Source organism: Copadichromis virginalis, linkage group LG6 (assembly GCF_057382275.1).
Source record: "Copadichromis virginalis isolate Kocher_CV1m ecotype Utaka linkage group LG6, C_Virginalis_male_GT1.1, whole genome shotgun sequence".
In the NCBI taxonomy this organism is placed as follows: Eukaryota; Metazoa; Chordata; class Actinopteri; order Cichliformes; family Cichlidae; genus Copadichromis; species Copadichromis virginalis.
The window spans coordinates 918,681-944,039 of record NC_140623.1 but is presented as its reverse complement, the minus strand read 5'-3'; the positions used below and the strand labels follow the sequence as shown (position 1 = coordinate 944,039).

Genomic DNA, 25,359 nt, shown 5'->3' with positions numbered 1-25,359 from the left:
AAATAGGTTTAAATGCTAAACAAATGTCTTCAAGTCAGAGAATATTACATATAATTTATTTTTTGCTTGATGCATAAAGTTAAAAGATTAAAACTAATCAAACAAGTTTTAAAAAGAGACTTTTTGAATTTTATATGCAAAAAAACAGAATTGGGTCTATTGCTTGATTACATATTCAGGTTGTGTATCATCTTTTTAATAAATAACTAAGTAATAAAGTAACTAATTACTTTTGGAAATAAGTAATCAGCAAAGTAACAGGATTACTTTTTGGAGAAGTAATCAGTAATTAGTAACTAATTACTTTTTTCAAGTAACTTGACCAACACTGGCAGTGTACACAACTGTTTATATTCGGGTTAAGTCAAAGGATTAAAGAAAATTAAAACCTACCAAAATAGTTTGGTTTGCACTGGTTTCAGTAAATGAAGATAAAAGTAAAATAAAAAAATTAGGTGAAAGCTTGGCAGAGACCACCTAAAATTTTAATGAAATATTTGAAATATTTACAGTGAGGAAACAGGATGCAATATCAATGACAATTTTAATGACACTGTAAAAGCACTCATTTTAGTAAGCATGGTTAAGCACGTCTTCATGAGATCGGCTTTCTGATACTTTTTAATCCTTTTGTCTGAACTTGGTGTGTTTTAAAGTAACAAACAGCTTTGAGTTTTTCATCGTAGTGATTCAAGTTTACGTTTTGTTTTAAGTGCACTTCATTTTTATTTTCCTTGTTCATACAAAACATGCCAGGGGTTATCAAAATGTTTTTATTTCCCTCCTTTGTACAACTTGAAGATGTCACGTCAAACTTTGATATAATAAATAAGAAGTCATATAAAACTGCCAGAGAGGTTTTCAAACATGGCCAACCTCTAATCAAAACCACACAGAGACAGAAATTATCAAACATTCTCCTACATTAAGAGCAAAAAGCACAAGTGGGGATTTAAGTGGACAACCAACAAAGATACTCACAAACTAATGTATGTTTTTCATCAGTATAATTTGCATATTGACACATTTACATAAACACACAGAAAATATTGCCGTGTTGTTTGAATCGAGAAGGGGCTAGAAGGTTTGTAGAGGGAGCTTTTAATTTCTCAAAAATAAACCCTCCTTTTACTTTTACAGTACAGAGATGGCAAAGTTGAGGTAAAATTATTTTTTTTGTCATATAAAGGAGTTTCAAAAGCTGATGGGTGTTTTTCAGTGTCCACCATAATATGACTTTATAACCACAAAGATGGCTTAAAAATAAATCTAGTTCCAAATCAGCTGACTACATTTAAAAACACAACAACACACTCACACACACACACACCAAGCTTCAAAACTCAAATGGACACATTTTCTACAGAGTTCTAGTTTCTCCTCCACTCTGTCAGTTTTCCGCCTAATGCAGCTGTGGTCCCTCCTCACATCTCAGTGGGACCTTTCATGCTGGAGTCCTTTGCCGAAACCGGTGATGCCACCATGGGAAGGATGCACTGCGACGGCTCACAGTAACTGTTCAAACCAGGAGGACCAGGAGGTCCAGGAACACCAGCTGTACCAGCAACCCCACGAGGTCCCCTCTCTCCGTCACGACCGTCTCTGCCATAAGCTGGTCGACCAGGATTGCCTGCAAACAGAATGACAGAGGATCAGAAGTTAAACATCCACGTTTTTCTGTAATCATCCTATAGACTACATTGATGCAGCCCCTGGACCTGACTTTTTACACTGCACTGTGATATTGCTATGCCCACCTTCTTTCTATGACTGGTTGTCAATAAATTCACTCTATTTTACAAGATTGTGGGTGATACACTGATTTAGTTTAGTTGTGTTTACTAAGCACTAATTTACAAATTTTTGCAATACAGTCCAGGAAGATTATCCATAAACCTTCAGTTAGTATGTCAAATGTAATGATTGCACAAGAGCAGTGCAAAGAAAAACACAAAATATGAGGAAATATAAATATATTCAAAAGTTTCCCATGTTCAGTTTGCATAGAATATCTGCCTTTGTCAACTATGTGGAAAACCTTAGGCCAAGTATCTAACCCAGTAGTAGTCAAGTGCTGTGAATTTTTGCAGCTTCTCATTACACTTAAAATGTGTCATGTTTGGCACTGCTGGCATTAAAACTCATGTATCAGATGAATATCAACAAGTTACTAGGCCCTGGGTATCTAGAAAGTTCTAAACATGATGTGTTAAAGCAGTTCTGTAATAATTAACATCATTATTTGCAGAGTAAAGTACACGACTACAAAAATGAAATGAACAATTTTTAATCACTATAGCAATCAAGTCAGTTAAACTTGTGGGATATTGATCTGGTCAGTTTAGCAGCAGAGGGGGTTGTCTGTCAATAAGCTTCAGCTGCTTTTGTGTTTGTGAAATTAACAACAGGGGAACTAGAGGGGCAACAATGAAACAACCACCAAAACAGGAATGGTTTTGAAGGTGCAGGACACTGGCATTTTTTTTCTTCACTTGTTTTGCATACAACTAGGGGCACTGTCACTACTGCTAATAGAGCCCAGTTGGCATTTGGCATACACTACCAGATTTGGCAGATCTGCTGATGTCCTGTGTTTTTCACAGATAAGAGTAGGTTCACGCTGAGCACACGTGAGAGAGAGGAAAGGATCTGGAGAAGGTGTGGAAAACATTATTCTCCCTGTAACATCATTCAGCATGGTTTGGTCTGAAAAGGCACACACACCCTATAGAGGCTAGGCAACAGCACCCTTGGACCAACTGTCGGACCCTATGCTGGTGCAGTGGGTCCTGAGTTCCTCCTGATGTATGACAATGCCCAACCTCATCTGACAAAACTCTGCAGGAAATTTCTGGAGAATGAACAAATTGATGCCATTGATTGACTACATGCTCACCTGACCTAAAGCCAATAGAACATCTTTGGGACGCCATGTTTCGATCCATCTGACACCACAATGTTATATATAGAATGTTGGACTCGTTCCCGGTGGGTGATGGGCTCCGCCAGGGCTGCCCTTTGTCACTGGTTCTGTTCATAATTTTTATGGACAGGATTTCTAGGCGCAGCCAAGTGGCAGAGGGCTTTCATTTTGGTGGCCTCAGAATCTCATCTCTGCTTTTTGCGGATGATGTGGTTCTGTTGGCTTCATCGGGTGGGGAACTCCAGCTTGGACTGGAACGGTTCGCAGCCGAGTGTGAAGCAGCGGGAATGAGGATCAGCACCTCCAAATCTGAGGCCATGGTTCTCAGCCGGAAAAGGGTGGCGTGCCCACTCTGGGTCGGGGATGAGTTCCTGCCCCAAGTGGAGGAGTTCAAGTATCTCAGGGTCTTGTTCGCGAGTGATGGGAGAAGGGAACCGGAGATCGAAAGACGGATTGGGGCTGCAGCTGCAGTAATGCGGACGCTGCACCGGTCCGTCGTGGTGAAGAGGGAGCTGAGTGTAAAAGCAAAGCTCTCAATTTACCGGTCGATCTACGTCCCTACCCTCACCTATGGCCACGAGCTGTGGGTAGTGACCGAAAGAACGAGATCGCGGATACAAGCGGCAGAAATGAGCTTCCTCCGAAGGGTGGCTGGCCTCTCCCTTAGAGATAGGGTGAGAAGTTCGGCCATCTGGGAGGGGCTCAGAGTAGAGCCGCTGCTGCTCCACATCGAAAGGAGCCAACTGAGGTGGTTCGGGCATCTGACAAGGATGCCTCCTGGGCGCCTCCTGGGTGAGGTGTTCCAGGAGGCCCCGGGGCAGACCCAGGACACGCTGGAGAAATTATATCTCTCGGCTGGCCTGGGATAGCTGGAGGAGGTGGCTGGGGAGAGGGAGGTCTGGGCCTCTCAGCTTAGGCTGCTGCCCCCGCGACCCGGCCTCGGATAAAGCGGATGAAGATGGATGGATGGATGGATTTTTTCCCCATTAAGATCTGATGTGTTTTCAAAGTCTTCCTTTGAACAGTTGTTTTGAGAAGTGTACTTATTCTCCTAAATATAAACTATTTAACTGTCAAAGTGATACTGTTTTTTATTTAATGTGCACCCTTTCTTTGAATTGCAGAGCTTTCCATGCCTCTAATTAAAAAACATTTTTTACAATGACTGAATGCAGCATTCACGGTGTTAAATGCAGCATTCACGGGACAGGGTGGAGCAACAGTTTGACAACCCTCGGAGTATGTGGCAGGGACTAAACACGATCACAGACTTTAGAGGGAAAACCAGCACACCGCAGACCACGGCCTCTCTGTGTGAGGATCTAAACGTATTCTACGCTAGATTCGACACAGCGAACACCATGAGACCGGACAGTGTGCGCACCGCGGATGACGTCAGTGCGCACACTGTGTCTGAGGAGGATGTGCGGAGGTGCTTCAGGAAGGTGAACGCACGCAAAGCTACTGGTCCGGACGGGATTCCCAGCCGCGTCCTCAAGTCATGCGCGGCTCAGCTGGCTGGAGTGTTCACGTACATCTTCAACCTTTCCCTTTCTCTGTCTGTAGTCCCAGCCTGCTTCAAAATGGCCACCATCGTCCCTGTACCCAAATCCTCCACCATCTCCTCACTGAACGACTGGCGACCTGTAGCCCTGACCCCCATCGTAAGCAAATGCTTCGAGAAGCTGGTCAGGGACTTCATCTGCTCTGCACTACCCGACTCACTGGACCCTCTACAGTTCGCATACCACCACAACAGGTCCACTGATGATGCCATAGCCCTGACACTACATACTGCCCTGTCACACCTGGAGAAGAGAGACACGTATGTGAGAATGCTGTTTGTAGATTACAGCTCAGCATTCAATACCATCGTTCCCTCGAAGCTGGACAGGAAACTGCAGGATCTAGGACTGAGCAGCTCCCTCTGCAGCTGGATCCTTAGCTTCCTGTCTGACAGACGCCAAGTGGTCAGACTGGGCAGCATCACCTCATCCCCCGTCACACTGAACACTGGTGCTCCACAGGGGTGTGTACTGAGCCCTCTCCTATACTCACTCTACACCTACGACTGCACAGCCACTAACAACTCCAACATCATTGTGAAGTTTGCGGACGACACTAAAGTGGTGGGTCTTATCACCAATGGTGATGAGACGGCTTACAGGGAGGAGGTCAGCGCCCTGACCCACTGGTGTCAAGACAACCATCTCACCCTCAACGTCGCAAAGACAAAGGAGTTGATAGTGGACTTCCGGAGGTGCAGAGAAGTACACACCCCCATCACCATCAACGGCGCTGCTGTGGAGAGAGTGAGCAGCTTCCGGTTCCTTGGCGTACACCTGGCTGAGGATCTTACGTGGTCAGTTTTGTGTGTTTTGTTTGTGGTCAGTACACACAAACAAAACAGTGAAGAAGGCGCAGCAGCGCCTCTTCTTTCTCAGGAGACTGAAAAGATTCGGCATGAGCCCGCGCATCCTCAGGACCTTCTATCACTGTGCCATTGAGAGCATCCTCACTGGATGCATCACCACCTGGTATGGCAACAGCACCGCCTACAACTGCAAAGCTCTCCAGCGAGTAGTGCGGTGCTCTGAACGGATAATTGGAGGTAAGCTTCCCTCCCTCCAAGACATCTACAGGAAGCGCTGCCTGAGGAAAGCGGGGAGGATCATCAAGGACTCCAGTCACCCCAGCCATAAACTGTTCAGACTACTTCCATCAGGAAGGAGGTTCTGCAGCATCCGGTCCTGTACCAGCAGACTGAGAGACAGCTTTTTCCATCAGGCCATCAGACTGGTGAACACTTCATAGACACCTCAGCTTCACTACTGGAACTTTAACATTATGCACTCCATACTGTACAGTAATGCCACTGTTTTGCACGTCTCACTCTGTATATTTTATTTTATTTATTTTATATATTTTATTTATTGTTTACTCTATTTAATTTGTAAAATATGTGTACACACACACACACACACACACACACACACACACACACACACACACACACGTAGAAAAATATTTAGTATATACATCCAGAAATGCATATACTATTATATATTGTACATATATTTATTAGTTTCAGATGTAGCCATTCTTGTATTTTGCTTGTTTACATTATTGTATTTTGCACAACTCTGTTGCTTGTGAAGCTCGCACACAAGAATTTCACTCACATGTGCTGTACCAATGTACCTGCACATGTGATGTGACAATAAAAGTGATTTGATTTGATTTGATTTGAAAATTATAATATTATTAACCTATAAGACTTTATGCACTCGGGAGGACAGAAAGGGATATTTTTGCTGTTAATTAATATAAAAGGCTTTGTGTAATTGAGCTCAGATCTGGGGGTTTTTTGTCCAGCATTATTGTTCATCCAAACGGCATTTTTCTTTTGGACAATATTACATAATCTTCACTACCTGATGCTTGACTGAGACATTTAGTTCATTTATTCTATGTACAGCTATCTTGTCAATTACCTGGTAAACCAGGTGCACCTGGTTCTCCTTTGGGTCCTCTCGTTATGGGTCCCCTGTCCCCTTTATCACCCTGGTCACCTGTGGGGAGGGAAAGTAATTATCACCAATGGGAAACACATAATTAAAGTTACTATATTTAGCTGTGTTTAGCATGAGGTTCAAACTCAGGCTTCACACCACAGCTGGTCCCTCATTCAGATGATTTGTCCCTGAGGAGCTACGGGTCAAAACAACATGAATATAAATGACTGTCAGTTAATTTCGATAATCCCACAGGCTTGCAGCTTACACATGAGTCATTTGCTTTTATTTTTCTGATTCAGTAATAGTAATCCTCCTGATAAGCTCCAGATTTCCTCTGTCTAAATTACAAATACATCATAGCTGTGTATCTCAATACTAGAGTTAAGCATGAAAGATTTATTTTTAATTTTGAGTTTGCATGTGATTCCATGTTTGGTTTAACCTTGCCTGTTTTCATATATATGCACCTGAAATGCACACCTCTGCCAGTGGTTTCCCATTATTTTTGAACTGATCTACAGATGGCAGTAATGCACCAAGAAACTCAGTGATGCACCAAAAAAAGGCAGAGAATAAGAAATGTGCTATTATATGCTTGTTAGCAGTGACTTATCACCAACTTAAGTCAGACAGTTTTGCGGTCTTTGTGCTCACTGGACTTGCACATTAGGGGTTGCGCTACTCCAACAATCTTCAACTGCCAAGATAAAGCTCACCCTTAGGTCCTTTGATTCCCATCAGTCCAGGTGGCCCTTTCAGACCAGGCAGACCTCTTGATCCGGTGTGACCTGGGAAACCATTCTCTCCTGTGGGGCCTGGAGGTCCAGGTGGGCCTGGAGGACCGGGCATCCCACCAATACCTGACTCAGGCCTGGTCAAGCTAGCTGCTAGCTGGGCAAACTGATCTGTGGCACAGGAGAATTTTATTTTTTAATTTTCTGTGTTAATCGGTGGATATATAGATGTAAAATAACAAACATTTTGTGTTTGCCACAGATTGGTTTGAAAAGCTCTTTTATCCAAATGACTGTAAAGCACACTGTCTTCAGTAACTACACCTAGTGGTAACCAGCCGATAGAACGCTTACCTTGCATTACCCTCATGCAGACTTGTTTGATGTGTGTATCTGTTGGTGATTTTCCCTGAACAAACAGATCGTTGATAGTGATGAGTGATGGTTACTGAGGAAATTCTGGTGTTCTCAAGGTGTTTCTTGAGAAGATTGGATATTTATAGTCTCATTAAACATTCTGCAAAAATACTGAACAAGTATTTTTTAATTGAATACTAATAATAAACACTGGATGTATCATATTCCCTTTCTCCAACAATCCATTTATTGAAAATTCAAAATAACAAGCATTGTATTTCACTTGAGCGAACATGCTGTTCAATAATCGACCATGATTCAACAGAGAGTTGTAACAGAACAGTACAGAGATAAAAATTTCTCACCGCTGGTCCCTGTATTCCCGGCAGGCCAGGCACCCCCATGTCCCCCTGCATGCCACGGGGTCCTGGTTGGCCCAACTTGCCCTCTTTACCTGGCAGTCCTCGGCTGCCCTCGGGTCCTTTATTTCCCGTCTCTCCTGGTGGGCCTGACTACAAAAAATAGCACCAAACAGATGACTTCAACAGAAAAAAGGGAAGAGAAGTGGGAATCTGTGGAGTAAGATGGAAAACACTGGACAGAATAATACAATAATACATTTTGATCAATCTAAAAAATTAGGTGGGTTCTCATTTTTAAGAACATATAAACCATAATCGTCAGCGAATATTTCACTTTATGCGTAAGGAAGCTAGCATATATGAAAGTTTACCTTTTTGAACTAAGTTATGGGAAAAAAAATCTCCAATATTTAAGGATAGGATACACTTGGTTAGATGAACATACCGATCCTTTCTCTCCAGATTCTCCTGGTTCACCCTGAAAAAAAGAAAGCAGGCGTAAATAACTACATGCATGCAGAAACATCCGAAGATATTTCTACCAGATACGTATCATATTTTATTATTCTGCAAAGCTGTGTCACTTTGTCACAAAGGAGTATTTCCCACAACAGATTTTGCAAACTCAAGTGATTCTTGACACTGTTAACAACTACATCCTTCTTAATGGCATCACTGCGAGCATGTCTGTTTTCCCACTTCTTGGTACTTTCAGTAGTTGATAACTCACCACATCTCCTCTCTCTCCTGCTGTTCCCTCAGCTCCTGGAAGTCCCTAAAAATATTAAAATGTGCAGATTTTTAGCTCAAATCCCACTCTGTGATTTGTCTAATAATAATGATAATGATATTACAGTTTAATAAATAAATAAAAATACCTGGTCTCCCTTTGGACCATCAAGACCGACTGCACCCTGAGAAAAACAAAAAAGCAAGATAATTATTTTTGGGAGTTTGATAGTATTAACTGGAAATAAATAAATTTAGTGCACCAATACCCACAATAATCCAATTTGCTAATCTAGATCTGATCCAGACTTCATTTATCTGATTGAAGCTGCCTGAGTCAAAAAAAGATATGACTTTAAATGGACCTGCATTAGGACAGTGTGGGATATTGGATCAATTATTTATTAGTCTAAGGAGCTTGGAAAGAAAAGCGTCTGGACTTTTTGTCTGTATCAGTTATTTATTATTTTTACAATTTTCGATGAATTTTTAACTCATTCACTGCCAGCCATTGGCAGTGAATGAGTTAAACCCATTGACTCATTCACTGCAATTGACGGCTATAGACGTCAATGGCAGTGAATGAGTTAATAGAATTGTCATTTTAGTGTGGTGATCACACACAGCAGTAACCCATTCTGACAAATGTATTTGGAAAGCTAATCTGAAGCCATCTATCAGTTGTATGTGCAGTATTTCCTGACTGGGGCCTGATACTGGTCATCTGCAGAGTCACAACAACACTCCATCAGCCTTTTTTCAACTCAGGGGTAAAAACACACAATTGTTCCTGCTATAAAATTTTATACAAAACTTCATCCAATTCACCTACTTAGTTCCAGTTACACCAGAAAGCCTGCAAACAATAGAATTAAGGATTTGTCTGGGAAGGTTCTCAGTGATCCAGGTCATCATAGTCTAAGGAGCTTGGAAAGAAACGTGTCTGGACTTCTTTAGGTTTCTGTGGAGACGTTTCACCTCACATCGGAGAAGCTTCTTCAGTTCTAAGAGCAATTGGTGGAGAGTCCCAGATTTTAAGCCCTATGGGAGTGTCCCCCAAGAGGGTCATGGACCCCCTATTGATCCCCTACCTAATCACACGAGCCAAGGTGTGAAAATGGGTGTGGGTCACAATCAGCCAAGGTTTCGGGGGGTTAATACACACTGTAAACATTTGCTATGTTTTAACTTCGTATATTCTCCGCACACCCTCCACCCCACCCCCGCAAGTGATCAGCTGATCTGACTTTCTCTCTGCTCTGCAGGTCTGAACACGAACTGAGCAGAGTGAAAATGTCTTGTTGGGTTTGCACCCACCTTTAAAGAGGATCATTTATATCTGTTTGCTTCTTTTGATATCAGCAGATCTCAACCATATCCCCACACAAATTCAATTCCCATATTGTTCAACAAAAATAACATTAGTGTGCAACTTAATAAGTAGAGTGAGGTAGTGCTGTGAGCCACGGTACATGTGACTACTTATTTTGGACTGTTGCATTCACATGACTTCGGTTTAAATCAGATCTGTTTTTATCTTGTTTCATTTTGTGTCTCTTACCCTGTCTCCTTTCTGACCACGGAAACCAGCAGGGCCAGGGAGTCCGGGTAGGCCTGGATTTCCTTTGCTCCCCTATTTTTTTTTTTTAAAAATAGCCACACACAGACATAACCTCCTCTTAACATATAATACACACATTCAAAATCACAACACAGAACACACTGTGTGAAGCCTAGAGCAGGTACCATACCACCCCCAACTTAATCTAACCATATCTACAAGGGAAAAAAACATTTCCAGCTTTACATCATTCTGAACCACAGGCTGGACCCACCAGCACCCCAAGCATCCACCCTCCCTTGGATGTGTTAGGGTTTCAAGGGATAACATGTGGGGATGTGGGCATTCCTGGGGAACAGAGATTTCTTTCAGGGTTTCTCGGGTTATTTTCCTGTCCTGAATCCCCCCTGAGCTGCAGAAAAAATAAAAGTCTGTAACACAAGAGACCATTCATGCCCACTCACCAGTGGATTAGAGACTTAACTGCAGGGACAGGCGTTCATAAAGACGTTCAGCTCTTTATTAAAAGCACAAAAACATGACTCTGCTTTCCTGCAATGAATATCTGAGCAGATACAAGGTTTTTCTTTACCAGATTATTCTCGTGTCGAATAATACTTTCAGGATGGATTGTATTTATGAACACTGTGTCTGCTTGGCTTTCAGTTTCGAGGCGCTCATTTCTTACTGATTTTTGCTCTCCCAGTGACAAGCGAAAAAGACCAGCGTGTACTTTTCTCAAGGCCCATCAGACCTTGGAAATTATTGCGTTCTACTTTTTAATTTTTTTTGCTTGTTTGAAGTTATCGTTATCTGAACATTTCCTCTCTGTACAGCGTCTCCTGTTTCTTTTCCCACAACAGCACTATCATAATCCTGTTGTTTTTCACTCAGGCGGACTCGGTTCTAACAAAAAGCATTGCTTTTAACCCAGATTTGTTGATCTGTCTGTCTGCCAGCAGGAGATCTCAGGAACTGTGCATTTATATGACTGTAAAAAGAAACAATTAAATACAACTTTTCTACCCTTTCATGATCTAAATCAGAGTTTTCTTTTATTTTCCCACTAATTAATTAACATAAATAAATTCTTCTGTAGACATTCTATGGAACACCAGGACTGCCATAATGAATTAATTAAATACACCATTAAATAATTAATTAAATGTGGCAATAATTAATTAAAATTGGAATTAATTAATTAAATAGTTATGACACATGTAATTAATTAATTATTGACACATTTAATTAATTATTTATGTATTTCACATTTTAATTAATTATTGACACATTTAATTAATTATTTAATGATATATTTATTTATTTCATTTTGGCAGTCCTGGCGCCTGGCTCTCATCATGAAATAATTTTATCTGTCAGCCTCACCCATCAAACTCAGGAGGCGGGGTTAACGCTGCCCATGCAGCTTCTCTAACATTTGATTGGTTGCCGTGCAAAGTAAGTCAAAACAGGTCGATCCTAGATAATCGATTGCTTGTGTAGACTTGGGGCAGCCAGGTATCCCAGAATGCAGATCAAATCACAGGCAGCAATGGTGGTGGTGTAGTTTTAAAATACCCCGTTTTTCTGTCACCAGCTACACTTTTAACAGTGTTTTAGCCGCGAATGTCGCGCCGTATGTCTGGTCAGGTTGTCAACATAGAATATGTTTGCAAAAGTGCTCAGATGTTTTCAGAGATTTCACTAGCTCTGCTAACAATTAGCATACAGAGTGCACCGAGGGGGTTACGTTAACCAGTTTGTTTACATATTCCACTCTCCGTGTTCCACATGTTGCATTCGCAGATTCTCATTTTCACCGAACGATTGTCTCTTTCCGCCTGGTCTTGTGTCTCTGTGCTTCTGTAACATAAAGAACGAGCTGACATTTTTCTCACGAAACCAGCGATCAGCTCAACAGACCCTCAGTTTACCTGCATGCATCCTCCTCCTCCTCATCTGTCAGCTGTTTAACACCTGCTGCTAATTCAAGAAACACGCCTACGTTACCTGGTGATAGTCACAGTTTAACTGGGCAGCCGGTGCTCGATATAAAGCAATGTCAGCGCATTTTTCTGCACAAGATAAGTAAATATAGTGTTTTCCCCGAGCGCAGAGCTGCTGGAGCTTGTTTCCTTACAGAGCACTTTATAGGCAAACAGCTTCATCAGCGGCTGATGTCCAATCACCGGCACACAGCTTTCAAACCTCAGCTGAGTTTTAGCTCTCAGTGGTTAAACGCTGGACTTCATTCACTCAGGTTCTGTCTGTCGGGTCACGTTTACTTCGCTGTTTTATTTACAACTGAGCAAATCGGTTTGGCTGAGGTTAAAGTTACGTTTCATAACTGCATAGTTTCACAGACGTTTAATGGTTCACTGGCACATGTGTTAGACTGAACTATCATCTAAATATCATCTGTTTTTTAATAGTTATTCAACTGTATTCTAAGCACCAGCTGTCTGTTAGAATGTGATTTTTTTTCTCTCTCTGTTGGCAGAGGTATAAAAATGCGCAGGAAAATCTGACGTGCATGGCGAACTTCACCGACGATATTTAGGGAGGAATAAACACACATCAAACATAAATGAACCATTTGCCTGTCTCCATAATTGAGAGCATTTTCTCTTCTTATCTCAACACTCTCTCTCTCTCTCTCTTTTTTTTTTTTATTTTTTTTTTTGCTTTTTCGGTCATGTTATGTTTACCTGTCAAAGGCTTGTTACAAACTATGAAACACATCGTGCAGACTTCTGGATGTTAGAAGAAAACTAATACTGCTCATGAATGAGACTAAAGGCAGGAAGGTGTCCTTTAAAACTAAACATATTAATAGGACCTCCCTATTTATATCATAGTTTATGATATAGCACGTGTATTTCAGTAATAGCTGAGGCCACTATACGTGCTGGCCTCATATCAAATGTGAAGGCAGACTGAGTCTATGTTTGACGTTTTTTATATCTAATCTTCCTTTTCAAACATTTAAACAGTCTGCAGCTGAGGGAATACAAACTCAAATTGTCGGAACAGGTTTGCTCGTTTCTTGGATTCATTTGGTGATTTATTAAATCTATAACTGTAATTCTAATCTGCTGCTGAGTCTCTTACACTTTTCTTTATGCTGTATATTTTCACGTCTCTGGAATAGTTGGACTTAATTAAATAAAAAGGAGATTGTCCTAAAGGCCTTGAGGTCGAGAGGAGGGTTTCTTTTATCTGCCGCGTCCAGCGTTGTCCATGACATCAGCTGTTTTCCGGCTGTGTTGGGATCGTATGGAGAACGCGGGAGCGCGCAGGTAGCAATCACATCAACAGCACTAGTGCGTGCTGCGGAGATAGTCAGGTGGGAAACTTTGTGTTAACTCATGGAGCTGAGGATATCGTGGATATCGTGGACATGCTGACCTCGCTGCGTGGTGTACAGAGCGAGGTCAGCATGATTAATATTCACAATAAAAATATTAGCCGAACATCATGAAGTCTGTATGTGTTTCATAGTGTCGAACAACCTTTGTACAGTTAAAGCCAGCAGTTACTACATGACAGAAACACCAACGTTATCTCTTTTATGTGTTTATACACAGGTCACGCTGATTACTGAACAAAAACCCAAAGATCAGATGTTAAACAGATTTATTTGCTCTCTCTCCTCCTTAAACATGTTTTTAATGTTAGTTATAATTCAGAATTGGCGACTGAAACACGTAGGACACATAAGAACATCAGGAAATAAAACATCGATAAATATAACCTCAGTAAAAGAAGTCAGCGGGGGTTACTACAGCTGTGTACCGGGGCCTGCGCTTTGTCGGTGGGATTGCTTGCGAGGCGAGCGGGTCTATCCCACGCTTTGCCGTGAGACTGGGCAGACATCTCTGAAATCATCGAAACACTTTTGCAAAGAGCCTGTATCTTGACAAACCGACCAGACACATGAAGATTAAACCACTACATTCTCGGCTAAAAAAAATATTAAAACGGTATTTGGTGATACACAAACAGGGTTTTCAAAGCTCAGTTCTGTTAGCTTCCACATGCCGGTTGTTGTGTGCTAGAAACAATGGCCACCAGGCCAAAGCAATGGTTTTGACTCGATCAGCGTTAACCCCGCCCCCTGAGTTTGATGGGTGAGGCTGACAGATAAAATTATTTCATGATGAGAGCCAGGCGCCAGGACTGCCAAAATGAAATAAATAAATATATCATTAAATAATTAATTAAATGTGTCAATAATTAATTAAAATGTGAAATACATAAATAATTAATTAAATGTGTCAATAATTAATTAATTACATGTGTCATAACTATTTATTTAATTAATTAATTCCAATTTTAATTAATTATTGCCACATTTAATTAATTATTTAATGGTGTATTTAATTAATTCATTATGGCAGTCCTGGCATTCCATAACATTCAGCTCAGATCCTTAAATCGTGTTGATGTGTCAGTATATTATGCAATACAGTTAAACTCCAGCATAATAAAAGCATGGATACCTGTTGATGTCCTTTTACCATGTATTATTAAAGCCTTTCCAGTCTATACAACCCTTGTGTTTTCCATCAATATTAGAACCAAAACAATATGTCAGCATACATCTGAAAAAATCTACAGCAAAATGTCTTTATAGAAACCAAAATCTACAAATCTGTTGGAGCTCTTTGGACTGTTTTTTTTTTTCCTGTCTGAATTCACCAACCCAAAGGAGCACTAGCAGGAAGCTAATGTTACAGCTCAGTTTTCATGAAGTCAGACAGTTGCTTTCTTGTGTTCAGTGATGTTCACTAAGAGATAAAATAGTTTTCACTCCAAAAAATCTAGATGAATACCTAGCGCTACAGGCAAAAAAAACTATATGTACCATCAAGATTTCTGATGATTTTCCGTTATTGTCACATATATCTCAGATTTCAGACTAAACTAAAAGCCTTTACTTAGAGTGTGACTGTTGCACTGGGAACTACTGTAAATGAATGCAACAAAGATCACGGAAGTTACAGTAAAACCAGGACCTCAGCAAGCAAGCAATATTGATTTTTAGCACATTTCCCAGACAGGACTCTTTGCAGAAAATAAGATCTCAAATAAAATTTTTAAATATCTTACATTTAAGAAGAATCTTACTTGTGTTACTGTGTTAAATTCTTTTTCTCCCATATTTTTTTTCAAAACATAATGTCCCCAAGAGAAAAGACGGCTTTCCCTCAGGTCTTACCCTGGCTCCTGATAATCCCGGGGGCCCATCGGGTCCTCTTTCTCCTTGTCCACCCTAAAACACAGAAGAGCTATGGTCACATCTGGAAATACAGACAGAAGTGAGTCAAAACGCAAGTGAAATAAACAAAAAGAAATGCAGTTTGGTAACTTGTCATGTTTGATATACTGTATGTGATGATATTTTTAGGTCAACTGTCCTGTAGCTATTACAGGGAATCTTTTATATCCTTATCGTTTACAGCTCATTATTTTTATAGTTGAACAAGTCACCGTATATTAACATCCTTATTTATCATATATCCCAGTCGATCCTCTGGGTTTGACTGGGATATTTGATTTTTTTCTAATTGGCTGGCGCTCCTAAAGGTTGTGTGTCTAAGAATATGCTGTCACTCAAATTTGAAGCCTGAGCTTTTGGCTAACAGATGTCCGGGTACACTCTCCTTCTGATTATAAATCTATAAATGCATTTCTTCTCTACATGACTGTTTGCTCTCAATTTCTCATTCAATAAATATCGTTTAATCAAATTTGAGGCAGCGGACTTTGCATCTGTTTGTGTATGTTCTGAATGGAGACCAGCATAGGTGCACTGTTTTCCCTCTCATCTCATTTCTCATCCTGCTGAAGTTACTGTTAAGATAAGATAAGATAACCTTTATTAGTCCCACATGTGGGAAATTAGTTTTGTCACAGCAGAAAGTGGACAGTGCAAAAGTTATATAGCAAAAATTAGAATACAATACAAATGATATACTGTGCACAACTGTACAGAATACAATAGAATGAAATAAAATACTATATAGAGTAGAATAAAATATACAATAGGATAAAAATAGAATACAAATTCTATATACAACTGAGTAAAAATACAACTTTGTCAGAAAAGAATATTGCACTTAGCCTTATTGCACATGTGTGGGTTTGTGTGTGTTTGATCAGCTGCCTTCTATCTCTTTAATCTTACCCTACTGAGGAAGATGAACAGTTACTTACATCATGGAGTTTCCTTTACTCTGCAACAGTTTGCTTCCTCTGTTCATATTGATCAGATTTACAGAGGCTATAATACTAAAGCTTCTAGCATAAAATAACAAGGCTCAAACAATTTCTTTAGACGTGTTTGCACCATGCCCTGCAAGTAGGCCATGTAGGCAAAGCTAACAGGTGACTGCTTCTGGCTGTTGTGTTTTGCCCACAGGAAGGTGGAAGTCAGGACTTAGGTGAGATAAATAGTAGATATTGGGGCATCATGAAGGGCTGGAAGCAAACAGGAGGGGATCTTCTGGTTTACGAAGGGAAAACAACTATTTTGGAGGTTAAAGTGAAAACCAAGTACATGAATTTCAGAGACTTACTGGTCCTCCTCTGAGCCCAATGGGTCCCACCTCTCCTTGATCACCACGTTCACCCTAGTGAACAAGATATCAGACAAGATAATCATCAGAGCTCCAAAAGGCAAGAATTTTTGTCATCTACTCATAGTAAAAGTTATCTGACTAATCCATTAGTTGGTACCTTTAACCCGGTAAGGTACAGTAGTTTAATGTGCTTTTACATGCGTCTATTGAGACTTTTGCGTAACAATTTAATGAACCTGATGCATCTCGCCTTGCTTCAAACTTACTTGTTTCCCTGGAGACCCCATCAAACCAACAACTCCTGGATCGCCTGCGTTACCCTGGTGACACAGAGAGACAAACAGAACATCATTGGCTCATCTTACTGTGGAACTCCTGTCTTTTTGCAAACATAGTTTTGTTTTTCACGAGGTGTTGGTACAGAAGCATTGATCATACCTTTGCACCTCTGTGTCCTTTTTGACCATAAGCTCCCGGCAAACCCTACATGAAGAAAATTGTAATAAGTGAAAATATCTGAGTCAAGAAAAGATGTTAATGAGGAATCAGGCTGTCAGACGTCACTTACAGGAAGTCCCTGTGGGCCAGCATCACCTGGAGCCCCATTTTTTCCTGGAAGACCCTAAAAATAAAAACAATTGAACTGCTAAAGGAGGAGGAACTGTTAAACACCTTTATTGTTATTGTATTATTGTTGCTAAAAGTAATTCCTAAGGAAATGTCTACAGACTTAGACTGAAGGCTAAACTAAAAGCAGTCTTTTGAGAATCTAGACTTCTGTTCATTATTAATTAGATATTAATTAAAACAGTTACCTTGGACCCTGGCAGTCCAGGAATTCCTTCACGACCATCTGGACCAGGAAGGCCCTGTTGGCAAGATAAGAGGGATCTCATTACAAAGCTTATTTCACACATTTAAATCAAAGTTCCACAGTAAGAAAAAGAGGAAGATGTTATATTTGGTAGAGAAGGAATATGTGTAGAGATAAAGCTATTTAAACCCAATACGGTCAGTCATGATAGCTAAACAGCACAATAAGAGCGTTATTGCAATTAAATTCTGAATTCTAGCAAGACAAAGACACAGGAAAACTCGTCCATAGAATACAGGTGGGAAAGGAGGATAACAATATGAATTCAACAGACAATGGTCGGATGGTTTTAGAAGTAGAAAACAACAGAAAAGCAGGTCAGCAAGAAGACATAGAAGAAAAGATTCATTGACTGATTGATTCTAGCATGTATAAGACATATCTGTGCTCACAGGGTCTCCTTTTGGCCCAGGAACTCCTCTGATTCCTGGTGGACCTCGGTCCCCCTATGAAATAACAAACTGCAATTAACTGCAAACAAATTCACATGATGACAGGCCTAAGTTCATTTCATGCTAAGTTCATACTGGGTGATGTATTTCAAGTGGAAACGGAGAGTTAAAAGAAAACTTTGGCTGATGCTAAATTTCTTTTCTTTTTTTTTAATTTGTGATCTTACCAGCACTCCTTTTGGGCCGTTCTCACCAATGGGTCCTCTCTGGCCTGGATCCCCCTAAAAATGGTCAGTTTTCATCAGGATTTTATCCAAGTAACACAAAGGACTGTGCAGAGATAATAGTAAGCTTCCACTCACCGGAGCTCCCTGGATTCCACGAGGGCCTATGTCGCCCGGGTTTCCACGAGGTCCCTGTTTATAGTAACAGAAAAATGGACATAAGTCAAATTAAGTTAATACATTTTTTTTCTATTAAAAGTATACATGATTCACTTTCCAGTGCACGTCTTAGATCATGAAATTACTGCGTTTTGGGTCTTTTAGGCTGTATTGGATAGAGACCGTGTAGAAAGACAGGAAAGTGGGGAAAGACTGCAGCAAAGGGCCGGGGGTTGGACGTGAACCCAGGGCTACTGCTTTCCATCCATATGGCATATGAGTGCCTGTATATCCCACTGAGCTAAATCAACACCATTACTGAGCTTTATTAATAACGATTTTTTGGGGAGAACATGCACTCTCCTCACAGAAACTCAGGGCCTTTTCTCTTGAGGCAGCAGTGCTAACCACTGTGCTGCCCCTTTTCATATAATAGTTTGTAAATACGTCTGTAGCTATGGACTACAATAAGCAACTTGCACAAACTTCCTTAGAGGTATTTTTTTTTTTACATTGGACTGTCCCTTAATATATGCCCTTTTGGCTCAAACTTTACTGTTTACGTTTACAAATACAATCCATGAAACTGTATGCAGTGTGCGTCCTCTCACCCTGTCACCTTTAGAGCCCATTATTCCTGGGAGGCCTCTTGATCCAGCTGGGCCCTAGAATTACTCAGCAGATAGAGGAGTGTTAATATGTTTGACTGCATGGAGCAATTTCTGTATGCATTCAGATTTTTAGGGTCACAAGAGAATGATGAATTAGTTTACTGGTAGTCCTTGAGATCCAACTTCACCAGCCAGTCCCTGTTCACCCTCATCTCCCTGAGAAATGAACGTCCCAGAAATGTCAGGATTTGATATCAATGCTTAATTTTTTCATGTAGTGAAAACTAAGATGTTAGCATAAGGTTACCTTGTGTCCTTGTCTTCCCGGCTCACCTGATTCACCTTTAACCCCTTTGTGACCCTATAAACAGAAACTAAATGTTAGAAGTTATCAACAAAAAGCTAATTAAATATGCTAATAATTGATCAACTTACTTTCATGCCTGGGAGGCCAGAATATCCAGTAATACCTAAGGGGCAGGCATTGGGACACTGGAAAATACAACAGCCTATTTGAGGTCATGGAAACGCCCTCCCACCAGGGGGCTCCACTGACAGCTAAAACAACGCTGTAATCTCACAGTCAAGATAATCAGCTTTTAAGATAAGATAATACTTTATTCTAGATTTGGGAAATTCTTTTATTACAAATGTTACGATAAGAACAATAATAATAATATTTTGAAATTAACAAAGGAATGATAATTTTGCTGCTAATCACATCATTAAGTCTATTCATGTTCTGTTCTTAGTATGTTTCCCTGGTATGTAAACCAAATGTAAAATTGTGGTTTTACAAACAAATAGTTGCAGGTTTATCTACTTACCAGGTCTTTGCCTTCATAGACAGCCGGAGGCCCCTAGAAAAAAGTGTCTGAGCTTAAATCATCTTATTTTTATTTTCAATACAGACCTCATCTATTCATTAAAATAAATTACCAGATCATTAACCTTTATTATCTTTTTTTCCCTGATGATGTTCATTAGCAGTGTACACAGAAACTGGGATACTTACTCTTGGACCACGAGGACCAGGAAGACCAACTTGACCTCTTCTCCCTCTTGCTCCCTGCAGCAGATAGATGTGTTTTTATTAATCAGTTGTGTAGTCACCAGCAGGACATGTTTTGTGATGATTGTTGACTTTGTTTGTACTGAAGGTATTGGCTCTTTCAAAGATAAAAACTTTTTATTCTACAAAAGCTAAGAAATTGTATTTAGGCAATTTATGATTTATATACTCACTGGGGGTCCTACTTTTCCCAGTTCCCCTGGTAGCCCATCAGAACCAGGAATACCCTGTTAAAAAATACAGCAAAATAGCATAAATTGTTGTAAATGAGCTCTACTTCCACCTGTGCAACACTGAGCAGTTTTTAACAGAAGAACTGATAAATTCTAACAAAAACACACCAAAATATTAGCCACAATAATAATTTAAACGCTCCCATTTGTGGAAATGACATTAACAAGATGATCAGATATTTATCATTTATCAAATGAAGCCTTGCTTCAAAAAACATTGAACATTCAAATTTGTTTTTAGCAGAAGTTAGATCTTTTCACCATACTCTGCCCAAAGAATAATATCGTATAAGAGCCCTGGAACTACAGAACAGCCTGTAAATATGTTACAAAGTAACCAGTAACCACTCAGTTGCTGGTAAACACAAATCGGCAACCACTGATTTGTTTGTTCGTTTGTTTAATGTACATACTTATGCATACCTGAAAAGGACTTAGAAATCAGCAGTGTACTCACATCAAGTCCATCAGGTCCTACGCCCTGTGGGAGAAAAGTCCTAAATTACAATGTGTCAAACTGAGAGTAAGAAATAATTACAAATTTGCAAAGCTTCTGGCTGGCTTTATTAGCTTTAGTCAAATTGTCTCAATGCACTTTTTAAAACTAGGTTGTACAAGATATAATAGGTAATAACTAAAATGAAGAAAGAGGTCAAATTTGCATTGAAAAGAAGGTAATATATATAAAGCAATACATATTTGAATATCTGTACTTACAGGCTCTCCAAGGGGCCCACGTGCTCCAGATTCCCCCTGAAAACCAGCAAGAACAGAAATGTTATTTCACATGAGGACAGAGTACAGTATACTTGCAGATATGTGGTGCTACTCTATACTGTAGTGTGAAAAAACTGATTTAGAGATCTGAGCAACATGACTAACTGAGAAATATGTTGAGACAATAAACTTACTTTTAAGCCTTTTGGGCCCACGAGGCCTGGATCCCCAGGAGGTCCCACAGGTCCCTGTGGACATGAAACAAAGTACATTCAAATCTTGGCATGCAATAATGATATTTTAAATATATATTGCACTCTAGCTGCCATACCATTTTTTTCTTTTCCTATTGTTGTTTGGTTTGATTTCTGTGTGTGTGTGTGTGTGTGTGTATGTGTGTGTCTCATAGTATAGGACTGAGGTTAGAGAATTTATAGGTGGACTTGGTGGACTTGTGTAAAGAGAAATTGTAACTTTCTGTATCCAATAATATACACTTTACTTTTTCTTATACACTTTACAAAAGCTCTGGAGGTCTCCTGTGATATCAGGCACCAAGACGTTAACAGCAGATCCCTTAAATGCTGGATGTTGGAAGTTGTAGCCTATGTGAATCACATTTGTTTTTCCAGTACATCCCATAGTTGCTCGCTCAGGCTAAAGTCCAGTCAACCCATTGAATTCCCTTATGTTCCTAAGACTATTCTTGGAGAATTGCTCCAATATGTCAGGATGCATTATTATCCTGAAATAGGCCAATGATGTGCTTTGAAGTGATGGGTTTAGATTGCAGTAATGATTAGCTTAGTATCAAAGTAACATTCACATGAAAGACAGGACCTAAGGTACAACTGCAAATTGAGCATTCTGACAGTTCAATGACCATACAACACAGCATGCTGTGATGCCCTTTGTGTCCTGGCAACTTGTCACTTTGCATGCAACAAAGGGTGCTCAAGTAGGGATTGGACAAGGGTTTGCATCACTTAGAAGCCCAGAATAAATAATGAGCTGGCCAAAGCAGGAGACAGATACCACTGATGTCAAAAACTCATCACACTTCATGAAGGCAGCAAAGAGAGGATTACCGGTAGTTAGAGCTATAATGAAAAGATCAGGGGGATGGCACCCTGAGATGAACTGCGAGAAGAGAGTCTGAGATAGCAGACGATAAATAACATTGACAAAAAGAGAACAGAAATGTTAAATATATGTGTAAGCCATTCATGGGATATACAATCAAGATACAAGTTCCTTGGGGATAGCATAAGGGCTCTGATCATAGTGGCACAAGAACCACCAATAAGCACCAAGGCAGAAAGCTATCACAGCCATCAGAAGCCATGTTGCAGGTTGGTCAAAGATGGCACTGAGACAGTCCAGCTCAGAGTAGCAGGAGCCTGGAGACTGACAAGTACCATAGGCTGAAGGAACAGCTAGAAAACATGAGGGATGATTGCTCCAGATTATGACACATGAGACTGAAATAAGTCTGATATCGAGTTGAGGGTTTTTACATTCTTTAGCTCTTCCGCTGACTGCCTTCCTTATTAACAACATTCAAAACACTCCCCACTTGGTCAAAGGCATAGGTTAAGAAATAAAATGTGTCAACACATTCAGTCTGTGACAAAAGGTTCCTTCTGTCTCAAAGCTGAAGGTCAAAATCTCAGCAAATTTCCATTTAGTATTGTATTAAAGTCTATATTCTGCTTCTATAAGTAAAGTTTTAATTAATCACAGAGTGGTTGTGCAGGCTTGCTAAAAAAGAATTCAGTACATATAAAACTCTGAGTCTTTCAGTCTGTTCTCTGTACCACCACCACATAGAGGACAGCAAACACACTGTGACCATTCTGCACCATCTTTCCCAGCGTACAGCCTTCAGTCAGCCATCTCTGGGCAGCTGATTTCCCTGAACTCCTTGAGTAGTGCACAAAAAGACCCCTGTTTCTGTCAGTACGCTATTTGAGACTCAACCCTAAATAAACAGATTGATTTATTCAAGGGACCTTTCTTTTTCCTCTACACTTTTGCTCAGCTGGGGCCAATATAAACTGCTCCTACAGCAGCAGATCTGAATGTCTTAAGTCATGTGGCTCAGATCTTACGGACACTTAATACATTATCGCATTGGAGAATTTAAGACCTACTGGATCAGGTTAGCTGGTGAATTCAGAACTTAATAAAGTCTTTTATTTTGGTTTGGACTATAGAGACCACACCGCGAATGATTAAGCTATAAAACATGACTGCTGGACAAACACTTTACCAGTTTGTGCCTGTGTTGACATGTTGTCTTACTTACATCTGCCCCTGGGATGCCTGGAGCTCCAGGAGTCCCATCTTTGCCATTCTCTCCATCAGGTCCCTGGAAGCAGAAGATTCAGCATTACTGATTTTATTAATCTTAGACTTCTGCATGTGAGAAGAGAAACCAAAAACTGACTCACTGGTGCACCAGTCACTGTAGAGTCTTCTCCTCTGTCGCCCTGAAGACACATGAAGGAGATGATACAATGAAAACTAAATATTCATCATACATATAACTTTATGTTTCATTGTCATTTATAAGGTGATACATAAATGGCTCAATGCAATCATGATACCATCAAATTATTTCATTAAATGTGGATTTAAAAGACTGTCTTAAACTTTTTGAGCCCATAGCAGGCCAGCATCCAAATGAAAAGGCAGACTTTCAGTGCACAATGTATGGCACACTTTAGATTAAGATGATCAACTTTCTCTTTTTCTGTAGGGCAGTTCTTCTGAAAAAGGTCAACGAGCCCTGCATAGATACAACTATACCATGATTTAGACAGAGAGACAGACAGAGCTTTGTTATTGTCGGAGAACATCAGCTGCTGTTTGGTTTCACTGTTCACTGAGCTGATTAATCCTGGAATAAAATTCAGTACAAAAGAAGAACCAAAAAGCAGACTCACATCAATACCGTCCACTCCGGGCACTCCACCTATCCCGGGTGGCCCTGGAGGGCCTCTGGGACCGACTGGGCCTCTCTGTAAAACAAACACAGAAAACATTTTTTACTTTTTTTCCAACTGAAATCCATCTCCAAATACCAAGCAGTGCTGCTGCTGCTGCTAGTGTGAAGGTAAGCTCACACAGAGTCCCATTGTCTGCGTGATGTGAGTGGCTAGGTCACAGAACCAGGTTTCCTATTATTCCACCTAAGTAACCGCATGTGCTCAGATTACTGCTGCCCTCTGGACTTCACTGGTGCCAGTTGCGATCACTGGGATGAACTGACATTAGAAAAACCTAATCAAAAACACTGAAATCATTCATTTAATCATCAATACAGCATGTTAAAGTACAGTAGCCTTAAAGTACCGTGCATTTTGCAGTAACTGCTTTAGGGTAGTTACGTTTCCACCACAGAAAGCTTTTTACATGTCTAAAGTTAGAGCACAGAGTTAAAGAAGAATATTTAACTCATAATGAGATTACTTAAAGTGCTACACAAGTATATGAAACACAGCGGAGTAAAAACTACAGTTAGGAACCGTAAAGTGTGCTCCTTTCTGAGTCGTAAATACCTATCAAATATACCACATCGGCTCTGCCACATGAATGCATAGGACATTAGGACTTTAAAAACGTTTGCAGTTCAGAGAAGAGAAAAAAAATCTACGCTTATCTCTCACCTGAGCGGAGCAAATAAACACAATTTGCAGTAAAAGCACCAAGAAGGATTCCCGACAGATTCGTGGTGGAGCCATGATCTTCCTACGGACCGAGGAAGACACTGAAAGTCCCTTTTTCCAGATCAGATGGGGCTCTCAGGCAGTCCACCTGTCAGCGTCCCCCCTGACTGAAACCCCACCGCCTGTTGGAAGGGGAGGATGTTAGAAAGTCCTGATTATTTCTGAGAGGCTGAGGCCGGCCGGAGGAGGAGGAGGGGTTCCCTGCACACACAGGGTGGGACGTACTTCCCTTTACTTGTAAAGGTTAAGCTGAATGTTTAATACACACACAACTGTTACATTACTGTGGTTCTTATCAGTAAATTGCTACATAAAACATAACAGCATTCTGTAAAGTAAGATGCTTTCATTCCACTTTTAATACCAAAGATTTCGAAACTCAAGGTTTACCTTTTAGTCTTCTGTGGGGCCTTCAACATCAACTTAAGGTCCAACTCTGCTAACAGAAGCCCTAAATGAACTATGGTGGTATAGCTTTAAATGATAGAGGTGGGGGCCTTTACATGTTTGTGCCCAACTACACCACTTATTTGTATTGTACTTCAATTTATTTTTCAATTCAATTTTATTCATACAGC

At 40.4% G+C, this 25,359-nt stretch overlaps 1 protein-coding gene across 1 annotated transcript; it reads right to left on the bottom strand.

Moving 5' to 3' along the window:
* Positions 1-717: 717 nt before the first annotated feature.
* col9a1a (collagen, type IX, alpha 1a) lies at positions 718-24,892 on the bottom strand. The gene is made up of 32 exons (XM_085458144.1): positions 24,722-24,892; positions 23,999-24,073; positions 23,504-23,542; positions 23,359-23,421; positions 21,245-21,298; positions 21,051-21,086; positions 20,791-20,814; positions 20,274-20,327; positions 20,044-20,097; positions 19,856-19,888; positions 19,464-19,520; positions 19,336-19,389; positions 19,191-19,244; positions 19,029-19,082; positions 18,397-18,450; positions 18,262-18,315; positions 18,035-18,088; positions 17,584-17,637; positions 17,337-17,390; positions 17,207-17,251; positions 17,035-17,088; positions 16,766-16,819; positions 15,406-15,459; positions 10,185-10,256; positions 8,773-8,808; positions 8,625-8,669; positions 8,340-8,372; positions 7,898-8,044; positions 7,530-7,584; positions 7,158-7,346; positions 6,418-6,495; positions 718-1,630 (listed from the first exon to the last, which is right to left on the bottom strand). Exons 1-32 carry the CDS (start codon positions 24,794-24,796, stop codon positions 1,425-1,427), a joined length of 2,064 nt encoding a protein of 687 aa, XP_085314270.1. The 5' UTR covers positions 24,797-24,892; the 3' UTR covers positions 718-1,424.
* Positions 24,893-25,359: the final 467 nt, after the last annotated feature.

Bases quoted from the DNA above. Each gene is read 5' to 3' on its own strand.
- col9a1a (XM_085458144.1), bottom strand. From the start codon at position 24,796: ATGGCTCCACCACGAATCTGTCGGGAATCCTTCTTGGTGCTTTTACTG. The intron at 19,083-19,190 runs GTAAACTAATTC...GAGTAATTCTAG, and splicing joins TTGGATCTCAAGGACTACCA to GGCCCAGCTGGATCAAGAGG. The intron at 17,638-18,034 runs GTGAGCACAGAT...TCTTGCCAACAG, and splicing joins CTGGGCCAAAAGGAGACCCT to GGCCTTCCTGGTCCAGATGG.